The sequence below is a fragment of the Aulonocara stuartgranti genome (assembly GCF_965226115.1).
Source record: "Aulonocara stuartgranti genome assembly, chromosome: 2".
Taxonomy (NCBI): domain Eukaryota; kingdom Metazoa; phylum Chordata; class Actinopteri; order Cichliformes; family Cichlidae; genus Aulonocara; species Aulonocara stuartgranti.
The window spans coordinates 2,181,735-2,195,889 of NC_138940.1; the positions used below are offsets into that span (position 1 = coordinate 2,181,735).

The following is a 14,155-nucleotide window of genomic DNA, read 5'->3' on the forward strand; positions in this document are numbered from 1 at the left end:
GCATGCATGCAGTGACGGAAGGGCTAAATAACACTGGTGCAGAGTGAGGCAGTGTGTGATTGGTCACACCCCCTTGTCTTTGTGTGGTGCAGAGGATTGTGGGTAGCCTTTGACTGAACACTGTGTGTGAAGAGTGGGGGCGGGGCTGTGCCTGTGTGAGTAGAATAGAGGAGCATGATGCCTGTGTAATAAGAGAGGAGAGGGGGAGGAGCAGTGTGTGTGTGTTTGGAGGTAAAAGCAGGATGAACTGCTGTGTGAGGCAGCAAGGGGAGAGATTTGCGTTAACGTTAGAAGCCATAGGCCGCAGCTTTCCAACTGGATTTAAATTTTCAGAAGGAAGTGGATAATATCAGCTAAGGTATGAATCTCCCTTTACTTTATCTGTTTGGTTTTTTCTCCCCCTATTTTTATCACTGGCCTCTTCACAACTTGCTACCTTATCATTATAGCATGGTTTAATGTTATAGAATAATTAGATGGGACAAGATTACAGGGATAAGGAATAAGGCATACATGCTGCAAGAAGGATAATGGAGGTTTATAAAGAGCATTAGAAGTGGAGGGGGTGTGGTTTAGTACTGTGGACAAAGGAGGCTGGCTGATTGTACGTGTCTCTGACTGTGGTGGCAGTAAACAATCAGTGTTCAGTAATTTGCTCTGTACTACTGTCTCTTTTCTTACCAGCTACACTGCTTCATGCAGCTGCTCGTTGATCTCTTTTTTAGCATCCTGGTTTTTCTCTGAAGATGTCTCCTGTATATGATTTGTCCTCTGATTTTACTGATTAGCTCTGTCTCCCTACCTGTCTGCTATTAGAAAGTTGTAGTAGCAAGAAGAGAGAAGCGCTGTAAGCTAACAGCAGCTACTTCAAAATGGCTAATCTTTACCAGTGATTTTTATTGCCCAGACTGGACCAAAAACTACAGATGCACAGTTAGGGAAGGCTGATGCTTTTACTCAAAATTAATGATGTATTTCTTTTAATAGATTGTGATCTGGCTAAAACTAGTTATCGGCTATGCTAATCATTTTCATTCTTCTGGAAAATACAATAGTAGTCATGGGAGAAAACAGTATTAGTGATAGGAGTGCTGATAGGAGTTGTGTAAATTGTTAAACTACCACAAGCACATAAACACTACTACCTGAAGAAGTACTCATAAAAAGAACTAGTAGAATTACTAGAACTGCATAGTAGTGATCTAATTGGATTGTTATTTTTATTTTATTTGTTAAAGCGACACTCCACAGCAGAGGTGGGACCAAGTCATTGTTTTGCAAGTCTCAAGTAAGTCTCAAGTCTTTATCCTCAAGTCTCAAGTCAAGTCTCAAGTAATGTCAGGCAAGTCAGAGTCGAGTCTCAAGTCACTGGTGTAAAAGTCCGAGTCAAGTCACAAGTCTGAAATTTTGAATTTCAAGTCCTTTCGAGTCTTTAAAAAAAAAAAACGAAAAAATAATGTTGCAGTTATGCTAAATGTAAATATTAGACCATGTAATTTTAAAATCTGTGTTTTTCTCAACACATACAAAATAGTGAACTTAGAAAATATACACAAATTGTGAAATTGCACCTCTTTAAAATGCAGCTCAATTAAACCTAGCTCCAAGAATAATTTTCACCGACAGTTCTGAGATAAGCTGCATGTTGTTCTTGGATGCGGTTGTAGGACCGGCTTTAAAATCGCATGACAAAAATATCATACACATTAAAAAAAACTGTATCACCAACGTAGCCTGGACAACATTTGCTAGTTAGATGAAGTCAGCTATCTCATCGTAGCATATTTATATGCATATTTATAATCATACGGTTCTTGGAGTGAGTGCATACACTCATGAAGTTTAGTAACTTCCGGTCACTGCAACAAGCCCAGGTACAGTTTACCGACGGATGGGTGCAGGACCTTGAAATGCACCGTGTAGAACGAAAGACCATCGTACGTATCATAAGTTTACCAGTCTCACAAATCGTCCTCATAAATACACATTCCTTAACCGTTTATTAATAGGACCTTTGAGCTCAAGGGTAATTAATTAGTAGTGGAAATAATTTCTAGTAGCATCACAGAAATGTGGCAGTGACAATAATATTGTATGCTGTAATCGTACTGGGCAATTAGTGATACAAAAACCCTGTTTTATCCTGTGAATAAAAGTATGTTTTTGTCAATGTACCATAATAACAGAAGCGAAACGCAATATTGTGTCAGGACAATTCACTATTTATGCACAATAAACAAAGGAGCATAGCGCCACAATTTCTGTTCAGCGCCAGACTTGCTTGTAACCTATATCACCAATTATGTAATGAAAATGACGTATTAAGTACTAAAAAACACTGACCTTCGTGTAAATGCTTGGAGCAGACTAACCTGTGAGCTGGAGTGTTCTGGGACGTTATATTTGATCTTTGAATGGCTGCAATCCAGTCGCTTCTTTGTTACTTCGGAAACATGGCTGAACAATTTCTCTTCAACGACGTAATCCGATAACAACCGATCTCTTTACCCGTCGGCTTCCCGTGGCTGTCATGCGACCGGCTATTGCAGTTAATAATACAACAGCTTCTTGACATTTTTGTGTTTCTTTTTATCGCTGTATAACTGATTTTAATTGAAAGCCTGCGTGCGCTAGTACCGCTTGCCATGAGTTCCCAGAATCCTTTGCGGTTCTACCCGTGAATGACGTCACATTTTCAATCTCTATATAATATGCATGTTAAATTTTATATTTGGGGTAAAATATCAAGTCTTTTCAAGTAAACCGGTTCAAGTCCAATTCAAGTCCCAAGTCATTGGTGTAAAAGTCCAAGTCAAGTCACAAGTCTTAGAACATTTTTTCAAGTCAAGTCTAAAGTCATAAAATTAATGACTCGAGTCTGACTCGAGTCCAAGTCATGTGACTCGAGTCCACACCTCTGCTCCACAGTGCTATCTTGTGTTTTAACCAGCCAGCAGTAGAGAAACACATTTACCATCATGTTAGCTGCTCCAGAGACAAAAGACACATTTTTAAGGTAGAATATTTGCCAAAAGCAGAAGATTGAAAATAAATGATTGAGGTGCACCTTCTTAAAACATGTGGACTCTGTTCAGGAGGTAGATCAAGGCTTCTTCTAATTGAAAGGTTGGTGGTTAGGGCTGGGAAGAAGTGGTTCTTGTAGAGATATGGACAGTACTTAAATTTTTTTGCACATAAGGACAACAGTGTAAAGGAAAAGTGGGAACGGTATCCAGGACAGAAACAGACAACTTCAGCTGTTTGCAAGCGTCTGTGCACACAGCATGCTGACACAAAGCTAGCCAAGAAACCAGAGTGATGTTAAAGCAGGGTGAGCACTGACCCCAGCCCAGCAGCTAGACCCTAAACAGGTAACAAATGGATGCAGTCTCCCTTTCTACCTGTTCATGTTTCTAAAGCAGACCAATGTGGCAGTTAAGTCTCTTTGTGCTGTTTTTTCTCTTTGCTTTGTGTTCATATCTACAAGAAAGAGTGTATGTGCGTCAGGTCAGTAAAGTTCCTGTTTCAACAAGATTTAATTATTAAAAACATCTCCAATCTTGACATTTCCTCATTACTGAATATTCCAGAGTCAAGAGTTAGTAGTATTATAACAAAGTGAAAGCAGTTGGAACTGACACCAACTCAGGTCACCAAGTGGTATGCCACGTAAAATCCCAGAGAGGAGTCGGTGGATGTTGTGGGGCATAGTGTGCAGAGGTCGCCAACTTTCTGCAGAGTCAAATTGCTACACACCTTCAAACAGTGCGTAGGACTCCATGGAATAGGTTTCTATGGCCAAGCAGCTCCATCGCCATGCACAGTGCAAAGCATTGGATGCAGTGGTGTAAAGCATGTCACCACAGGACAAGTGTGGAGTTACCAGTACTTGTCTGACTGCATTGTGTCAAATGTTACGTTTGGTGGAGGGCAGTTATGATGTGGAGTTGTTTTTAAAGCTTGAGCTCAGTCTCTATAGTTCTTAGTTAGTGAAAGAACTCTTAATGCTTTGGCATACCAAGACATTTTGGATAATTTCATGCTCCCAACTTTGTGGAAACAGTTTGGGGAAATCCCTTTCCTGTTCCAACATGAAATGTCTATATGGCAAGGGCCATATAGACATGGATATGAGTTTGGTGTGGAAAAAAATGGACTTCTCTGCACTGAGTCCTGACCTGGACCTGATCGATAAACCCTGTGAATTAAGCATTTTGTTGTCACTCAAATTGTAGATTTGAAGATCACTACAGTACCTCTGTAGTGATTTAATAACCTAAAAGTTATTTTCATTTGTTTATTTGCACTACCTGAGTGAATAATTATCCTAGTGTATTATTTTTGAACTATGTAAGACAACTTGAATAGCTAACTGCTAAATGTTAACTGCTCAGGAGGCAGAGCCAGGTAATCGATTCCTAGCTGCTCCCGTCTACATGTCAAAATATCCTTGGACAAGGATACCCTGTATGTTATTCTAATGTTGATTATGGTATCTTTTTTTTAAAAATCCCTTTTAATTTTTGTGAGAATTCTGCTGTGGACAAAGACTACTAGTGCTCAAACTCTCAGCAGGAACACACATCCAGACGTTCCTTGAGTAGTTAGATCTAAGTACTAGGGGTGCAATGATACGCAAAATTCACGGTTCTGTTCGGTTTGGTTTGATACTTTGGTGTCATGGTTCGATATTTTTTTGATACAAAAAAAATGTATTAAAATGTATTAAAAAATTAATTTGTCATTTATTAAAATTATAAATATATATTTTGGTAAATGGCCTGTATTTGTATATGGCTTTACTAGTCCCTAAGGACCCCAAAGCACTTTACACATCCAGTCATCCACCCATTCACACACTGGTGATGGCAGCTACATTGTAGCCACAGCCACCCTGGGGCGCACTGACAGAGGCGAGGCTGCCGGACACTGGCGCCCCCGGGACCTCTGACCACCACCAGTAGGCAACAGGTGAAGTGTCTTGCCCAAGGACACAACGACCGAGACTGTCCAAACCGGGGCTCGAACCGGCAACCTTCCATTTACCATATATATTTTAACTCAAAAGTACAGTCTTTAAATTTAATGTTGGTGAAACAACAAATTAATAAAAAAAATAAATCTATCTGATGGAGAAATCCCTCATCTTTGGAAAAGATTTTAAAATAAAAGCTCTACTATACGCTTCTTCTGGGCTATATTCTCAGCAGCATATTAAACATATCAGGTCCCCATAAGGAGAATCCTGTGCTAACAGCTGTCTAAATCACTCGGGTAAAGTTTGTAGCATGCGTGCTTGTTGTTTTTGTCTGCCTCCACTTGTCTTTGCACTAGGATGATGTCGGAGTAAATGTGCAGTCATATTAGTTGTGTTCCCACTAGTGCTGTCAGCGTTAATCTGAAATGACGTTAACGCCACAACACGGCAAATCTCCGTTAAAGAGCTACCGCGGATCGCCCCGTGCATGGGGCTGGACGGCGTCAACACGTTAACGAGCTAACTGCGCTAACGCACTAGCTCCCACCCATGTAATTGAGCATTGCGTGGCACATCTGACATACTGTTTTACTTTAGTCCATGACGCGCTTACCTTCAGGGTCATACGTCACATGAAGACCAAAATAGTTCCAAAGGCCAGATCTGAATGAGGGTGGGGGAGGTTCAGTTTGCCATGTTGCAACGAGCTTAGCTTCTGTCTGGCTAGCTTGCCCTGCGCTCAGTGAATCTGCGTTCGACTACTCCGCCTAGGCTGCACTGTCGAGCGCAGATCCACTGAGCGCTCAACACAGACAGCATCGTCAGAAGGAAAGTTGATAAAATAAATTAAAAAATTTTTGTATTGTTCGATACATATGCGTACCGAACCGAAAGCACTGTATCGAACGGTTCAATATCGATACGAGTATCGTTGCACCCCTAGTATCTACAGTTTATGTATTCTGTTCTGTTAAACGTCCTAATTATCTGACAAATCCATGGAAAGACCATTAATCAGATTAGACTCTGGTCCTACTTACCTTTCAGTATTCTGCAAATGTCATAGTTACATTGTAATGTTTTAAAAACTGAGCTTTAAAACATACCTACAAACATACCGCCTATGAACAGTGGTAATAAAAGAAAAAGAGGCCGACAGTGATCACTGACTTTTTTTAGTGGCTTGTTTAGTTTAAATGGAAGAAGATACAAAGCATTAAAACATGTTAAAAACACAACAGCCTTAATAAACAGAGTAGTTTGGACTTGGAAGCAGGATTCATAGTCATCACTTAACAATCGGATATTTTGGAACCCCTCAGCCTTTCTCCTTGTTTCCCTTCTTTAAGAATGGCTTCTTGGTAGCTGCTGATCCGCTGAAACCATTTCTGACAAAGTTTTGGTCAACAGCAAATGGATCAACTGAAGGGGCAGATAAATCTCTCTGTTTCTGTTTCAGGTTTTTGCTGGATTTTTCTTATTTCTTAATGACATGACTTTGAGGTACTCTTCTGCTGTAGGTAGATTTTATGCTTGCTGCTTAATCTTTTTTGTTTTGGCCTCCGGTTGTCCAGCTTCCTCAAATGTTTAAAAGAGACACCTCACACATTTTAAGGACACCTCAAGTTTTTGGCTAATAGCTCCTTGGGATTCACCTGATGGTGTAAAAATACTTCTCAAAATGTGTTATCTTTGGTGATACTTCACAGATTCAACTAAAACATTGGAATAAATGATCTGTTTTGGTGACAGGATGGTAATGTAGTGCCTAAAGACACATTTTCACAGGACTTCAGAAAGCCTGAAGAGCTGGCAGACACATGACTTTTTATTTGATATATTTCTAAGATGTGTTTTGTTTTGTATTGTGCAGTTTAGGAAACTTGTCACTTAACCGTTTTCTGTCTTTTCACAGGTGATGTGTCACCGATCAGTATGTCCCCCATCAGCCAATCACAGTTCATCCCTTTGGGAGAGGTTTTGTTATTGGCTATCTCTGCTATGAACTCTGCCCATAAGCCTGTCACTCAGGAGGCCTTAACTGAACACCTGCAGACATGTTTTCCAGGTAACACCAGCCTCAGTCAGCACTGTGTGTAAACTCTTGTCTACTCAATCACAGTTACAGGTTCAAGTTACTGTCTTTCTTATCACCTTCTCTGTTATCAGTTAACCTTTTAAAAATGTAAATGTGTCAGTGATATATCTCCCCTTGCCCCTGTGGGGCGGTCCTTATCCTTCAAGCTCAGGTCCTCTACCAGAGACCTGGGAGCTTGAGGCTCCTCCAGCAGATCCCAAGAACAAAATCCGAGATCTCTTTCCAGAAGAGCGCAGTCCTGGGAACAGCTAAGATACCGGACCCTGGAGCTCTCAGGCCTCTGGTAGAGGACCCGAGCTGGAAAGAAAAAGACTGCCCAAGTTTTATATCACTTTGACCTCCGACATGACAATGACCCAAAACACACTTTGCTCATGGTGAAGAACTACCTTCAGAAAACCAAAGTAAACGTTATCTGCTGGTCTACACAAAGCTCTGAGTTGAAACCCAACGAAAATCTGTTGGTTGAACTGAAGATCAAGAGATTCACCAAACAGAAGTGACCTGGGATTGCTCAGGAGATGTGTGTGTGAGACTCGTTGAACACTACTACAAATGACTGATACTGTTAGTATCAGGGGGGCTAATAATTTTGACCCAGGTAGTTTTTGTGAAATAATTTTGCTCCTGTGGGCAAAATAAAATTATGTAAAGATCCAAAATAAAAAGATAATATATGCATTTTCCATTTGCATTTTTTTCCTGAATGGAACGTGTAAGAAAATCTAACCAGTTAAGGTGTAAAACAGTAACCTGAAACCCAGTTATACTCACTTCCACTTTTTTCCAGTGTTTTTCTGTCACCACTTTGTGCACACATACAGAATGACTTGACTGTATCATACGCTCCAAATTTGTCTATTGTCTCAGTGAGGTGGACAGTGAGATTCGATGTGGTAGTAAAGTATGACACAGCTGTGTCTCTACACTCCTGGTATAGCTCAGAAAGTGTTGTTTATGAGCAGGGTTGTGGCAACAAGAGTCACTTACTTTAATCAGCTTCTTAAGCAGTCGAAAATGTCGGATTTATCTACATTATGTCTTTAAAAATGAGGCATAAAGTGTTTATTTGTCTTGTAACTGTCTCCTCAGTTTTTTTCATAAGGCATGTTATGGAATTTTAGTTATTTGGAGCGTTACTTATGTATTTCTTTATGTTACCTTTGGCTTTTAATATGGTAAGCATTTGTAATTCAGAAAAGTTACCATGCAAGAAATTTATTGACTTATTAACTTGAGAATTTGTGGGAAATTTGCACACATTCCCATGTCTGGTTTAATGATCGCATCAGCCAGCATAGTCCCTGTGACTCTGTACATAATGTTAAGTCAAATTGTTGAATGTTGTCATTGTGTTTCTTAAATTTGTAAAGTCTTAGTTCAAACTATACGATCAAAGATGTTCCTTTGTCTCTGACCACCTCTCCAGCCACTCTGTGCTGGGGAGGTTTTATTGTAGACAGTGTTGGGAAGGTTACTTTTAAAATGTATTCCATTACAGAATACAGATTACATGCCCTAAAATGTATTCTGTAACGTATTCCGTTACGTTACTCAATGAGAGTAACGTATTCTGAATACTTTGGATTACTTAATATATTATCGTGCTTTTTACAACAACGTGAATGTACTATTGCTGTGTGATTTATTACTGTTACTGAAGGTCCGCGACTCCGAACTGTAGTAAAGGGACCTCTGACTAATACGGCGGGGTCCCTGTCGGCTCGTAGCCGAAAAATAGCTTTACTTTGTTGTGTGGGTCAACTTTGCTAGCAAGAGACAGAGAGAGGCGTTGAAAGGCTGCTCCAACGGAACTTATTGTTTTCGGAGGAAAACAGGAACACGGTGTACAGTCGAGTCTTAATAGCTTACTTACAACTGGGCTCGTCAGGCTCTCTTCTTGGCTGCAGTGGTTATTATTATATTTACATGCTTCCAGCTCCCGTTTTTCCTCGATGACAACTCGTACCTTTCCACTCCCCTTTTTCTCCCTCCCTCGCTCACAGACACATAACGTGTATGGCAGTGCATTCTCCCTGCAGCACGGACTACACTGCCCATGATGCTACATTCTTTAGAGCTATGCTTGTAGCATTCTGCCTGTTAGCTTAGCACAACAACAAAAAGGCGCTCTCTCACCCAGGAAACACGCAGAGCGAGAGCGTCACCCTGTAACCATGGCAACTGCAAGCTGCCGCCTGGAACAACAGAACGTAGCTGTCAAACAAACCCAAACAGTCCTGACCCGCGACAAAATGAAACAGGAAAGTACCGCAGTGTAATCCATTTATTTCAACAAAGTAACTGTATTCTGAATACCACCTTTTTAAACGGTAACTGTAACGGAATACAGTTACTCATATTTTGTATTTTAAATACGTAACGGCGGTACATGTATTCCGTTACTCCCCAACACTGATTGTAGATACATCCTATCTGAAAGATCTGTTTCTTGTGTTGTAAGCTTCCTGCTTTTATGACCCTTTTGGTGAGCAGGAGGACACACACACATAGTGCCTTGTCTTAGAACCATTGGGGGGGGTTTGCGGTGGGAGGTGCTTGTGCTGTGATGTGTATTGTAACTGTTATGTCAATAAATAGCTGCGAGGAAGCTGCTAGAGAAGCAGAAGCTAGAAGCTAGAAGCTGCTCATCACCTGTCTCTAGCTTTGGGCTAGAGACAGGTGATGAGCATTAAGCTCCACCGCCTGGTTCTGACCAAGGCTTCCCTCGTTAGCGAGTTAAAGAGCGGTTGAAGATGTTCTGTTTTGTCTTGTGTTCTTCATGAGGAATAAGTCTCTAAACTAGCGGGGCCTGTGGTAACACAGACCCAACACATGAGGTCTACACATCCTCATCCTTCTGCTGTGTTGCACATGCAACAATTACAGTGAGAAAATTGCTGTTGCTTTATTATTTATTCGTTATTTCTAGTCTCTTTAACATTATTATTATAGGCAATTTGTTTGAAACATTTTAGATCAAATTAGATAATATAGTCAATATATATTCCTATAGTGACATGTTTTTATTAGAGCCCCAGCAATTTATCAGCTGGCCAGTATAATTGGTTGATATTAGACATTTGGGGAAATCTCAGCATCAGCATTTATAAGACTGGATAAATGAAAATGTAAAAACTACAGAAGAAAAGGAAAAAAACATCTCAACCATGTTACGAGTGTGTACTGCGAATCTTGTCTGCTAGAAAGTACTTTTCCTGTTGACAACACACATTTGGAATACCAGAAATACAACACCAGCAGAGCTGGGCAGAGCATAAACAAGTCAATAAATCCATCAGGCTTTATTCCAGAAAGTTGATGCTGTTCATCTGGACGTAGCTTTTTCACTCACCAGAGAGACTAAAGAAATGTCACTTGGATGAGTGACGAAACATTTCTCCCATTGAAAACGTCCGGATGCACAGAATCAACTTTTTGGGCTTTCCTTATCCGGATGATTGAGCATGCATGAAGACATCAGACTTTGTTATTCCCACATTTTCACAGTCCTAATAACCAGTTTGAATTAGCAACATTTAATGTGTTGTGACTGCACACTAAATCTGCACACTGTTTCTCCACACCTGACATGAGGGAGCTGCAAACAGGCAAAATGCTGCTGAAAAATTCAGATACATCTTGAAATGCTTTAAAGAAAGGACCTGGTATGTTTTGAAATTTCCTGGTAGAGTGTTGAAGTGCATGTCTTATTTTTTGCAGTTTTAAACAAGACGTGAGGTCATATGACCACTGTTTTCTGAGTGGGAGGGGCAGCTTCCATTAGAACTGCCCTCCTGGCAAACAAGGAACAGAACAATAGCGCCTGTCTTAAAGGCCAGCAGAGACACTTCATCCACTCCAAAGAGAGCCATTAGGAGATTAGGTGGTAGGCTCACATTGAGAATCTTAAACAGGGAGTGAAAAACCTCTGTCCAGAACTGACCGAGACTGGGACAAGACCAGTACATATCAGTAAGGCTTCAGCAATGTTGCATCCATCACAGTATGGAATGATTTCAGGATAGATACAAGATAATCTGGATTGTGAAAATTGGGCGGGTAAGGAAAAAGTTTAACAGCAGAATAAACCCTTTATAGCACAGCCCAATAGAGGTAATGTGGCCGACCAATGTCTCATAAATTCTGTTGCTTTATTGGTTTTAGGGCACCCACTAAAATGGGTCATCCAAGTGGCAGTGGTACCAGGGTCACATTTTGTGACCACGTGAGCTTTCTGGTTCAAATAGTTTTTTCTTGTGATATAATTATTATCATTGTTATTATTACTCATTTCAACTGTTGTAACAAAAGTATTTCCAGATATGGGATAACTTTTCTCATCATCTCAAGCCAGTTTTCATCATTGATGTTAATCAAATGTATCAACAAGATGTCTCCTTGGCTATTCTTGATTGGTTTAAAGCAGTGGTTTCCAGCATTTTGGACCAGGCCACACAGATGGACACAGGATCCTTGCAGATGGGACACAGATTGTTAATGTGTCGTGACATTTTTTTTGCTTTGGTCGGCAGTTCTAGAAAAAATTTGAAAACCAGACTGATAACTATTAAAAATATGTGTTTAAACACTATAGAGGCTGGAAAATAGGGCTGGGCGATATGGCCTAAAATCCATATAGCGGTATAATTTGAAGCACATGCAGTAACGATATATATCACAATATATTCTTTTCTTCTGTATAACGTATTTTCCCCACTATAAGGCACACTTACAATCCTTTAATTTTCTTAAACCGATTTTATGTGCTACACGGCGCTCAAAAATCTGTCAAAAAATGTTTTAGTGCGACTTTGGTTGCTACGAAGTCGCACCGCTTGATGGATTGTCGGAGCGTCACGGCTACTGTAGTCAAGAGCCTCACTGAGTAATCTGGGTCCTAAACTCCGTTTACGTCAGGTCCCAAAGTCAAACGTACACTGCAGCATCACTGAGAGTTAAAAACTGTCTAAATTCTTTCATCTTTAATAAAATGATCAGCGTTGCTGCTTTACCAGGTGTAACAATTAAGTTTAACATCCAGGCAACCATGAAGACAGAATTTATTAAATTTAACGGAGTTAGAAGTTAGCAGGAAGTTAGCTCGCTAGCTTCCACCTAAACATGATGTAGCATGTTCTGACTGAGAGATTTCTGAGAAAATTCAAACGTACAGCTCTGCTGCCACTTCCAACATAAATGAAGACAGAAAACTAAACAGCAGTGGCGTTTGCAGGGTTACTGAAGTTGGGCTAGCTGGTATAAAATGATGTGCTATGTGATTGCTAGCGACACAGCTATGTTAGCATAACATAAACACAGTGAAGCTGGAGGATTAACACTAACCTTTTTCCACTCGATAAAAGTTAACGTGAGGGATTCTGGTGGTCAGGGACAAATGTAATCGCATAGCAGGATGCTGTACACGAGCCAAACTTCAGTCAGGAGAACAACTGAGATCATTCATCCACAATACGAGGTTAGTCATTAATATACTGCAACAACATGGGAACAGAGCAGCTGTGAGAGAATTCAACATTAATGAATCAATGTTACAGAAGTGGAGGAAGCGCAGTTTTTGGCTTTCCCCATATTTCAAAAGTGCTTCATCTCTTTGCTATTACTGTCGCCCGCCATAATTTGTAGATGATAATGGTTGTAGCCGCTGCCATGCTTTTGACCAAAACAGGGGCAGCTTGATGACATCATCAACATGCTCTATTGCAGTAGAGCGGTATAGTCAGAATCTCTATCGTTGGCCAAATTTAATCATTTCTACCATATACCGTTTATACCGCCCACCCCTACTGGAAAAGTTGCTAACTATTAGAATAAAAGGTTGCTGAGGTTGCCAGGTTTGTCATAGCTGCAGTCCTCTTTCAGATTTAAACATTAAAGGAAGTTTGCTATTCCATCTGTAAGTTTGCTAATAGCTAAAACAGAATAGATGTTAGCGAGTCTCAGGTGTGGGACTTGATTGACCAGAGGGCAGCGGCTCAAACAGGTGGTGGGTGGGGTGCAGTGGGTCACCTGTGATGGCCCTGGTTTTCCTGAGACAGGAGGATCTAGTGATGGCAGCCAATGATTTTTTTGGGCAGTGTTAATTATCCTCTGCGCAGCCTTCCTGTTCTCAGTTGTGGCCCCTGTGTACCAAAAACCCTGGCAGTAGGAGACCAAACTAGGGGGCTGAGAGCCCTGTGGGGATCCGATGCTGAGTGACAGTGCGAGGTAGATGTGGGGGCCGGTTTGTCAAGAAGTTTTTGATCCAGGAGCAGGTGATGTGCTGAGACACTATCCACTCAAATGACTATAGGCGTGAAGACTATGAATGTATGTAGTCATTGACAATGTCTATGCCAGTGTTTTGGGGGATGGGAATGATGGTGGAGGCCTTCAGACAGGTGGGGACCATGGCATGAGTCAGGGAGAGATCAAACAGCCTGGTAAGGATCCCTGCCAGTTAGTCCACGCAAGCTTTAACCACCATCCCTGGGATGCTTTGGGTTCATCGCTCTCAGTCTCCTCCTGACCTCATGTTCCTGAGGGAGAGGGTTGGTGGTGGGGAATTCGGGGGTAGAGGGTGCTGGGGAGGGGTGGTCTCAAATCGAGCAAAGAAGGTGTTGAGCTCCACTGTGAATTTGAGGCTGCTTTTGGCGGTCAGGGGGCTCCGGCCTTTGGAGTTGATGAATGCTTGGATCCCTCTCTACACCTGGAGGGGGTTATTGTTGTAGAGGAGGCCCTATATCCTCCTCCTGCCTCCCACCTTGGCCTGTTTGGTGCCCCTCCTCTTGGCTCTTGCATTGCTGTATAGAGACCTGTCCCTCAGCCTGAAGGCCGAGTTTCAAGTTCTGATCTGAGCCTGCACTCCACTCATCATCCAAGGTTTTCAGTTAGGAACAACTGTTACTGTCACATTTTCTACACATTTCAAACATGCCTCATTTAAAGTCCACAGCAACGATATGGACGCCCTCAGGGTGCTCTCTGCTGTTTGCTGATGGAGGTGATTGCTGTTCCTGACAATAACGGGCGTCTCACAATCTCAGCTTGGGTGCTGTCGGCCCAGTCTGAAGAAGAGT

The 14,155-nt window shown here is 41.3% G+C and overlaps 1 protein-coding gene across 3 annotated transcripts in view; it reads left to right on the forward strand.

Annotated features, from left to right (window-relative positions):
- Positions 1-14,155, forward strand: part of stox2b (storkhead box 2b) — a 49,806-nt gene that overhangs the window by 16,495 nt on the left and 19,156 nt on the right. Inside the window, exons 1-3 of one of the 3 annotated variants that reach the window (XM_082552694.1) lie at positions 97-358; positions 1,239-1,288; positions 6,894-7,046. In XM_082552694.1, coding sequence (XP_082408820.1) covers positions 6,914-7,046 — 133 coding nt within the window. In that variant the 5' untranslated portion in view covers positions 97-358; positions 1,239-1,288; positions 6,894-6,913. Of the gene's footprint in view, positions 1-96; positions 359-1,238; positions 1,289-6,893; positions 7,047-14,155 lie in introns of those variants that run through there. The other 2 variants (XM_082552693.1, XM_082552692.1) reach the window with 2 other exon arrangements.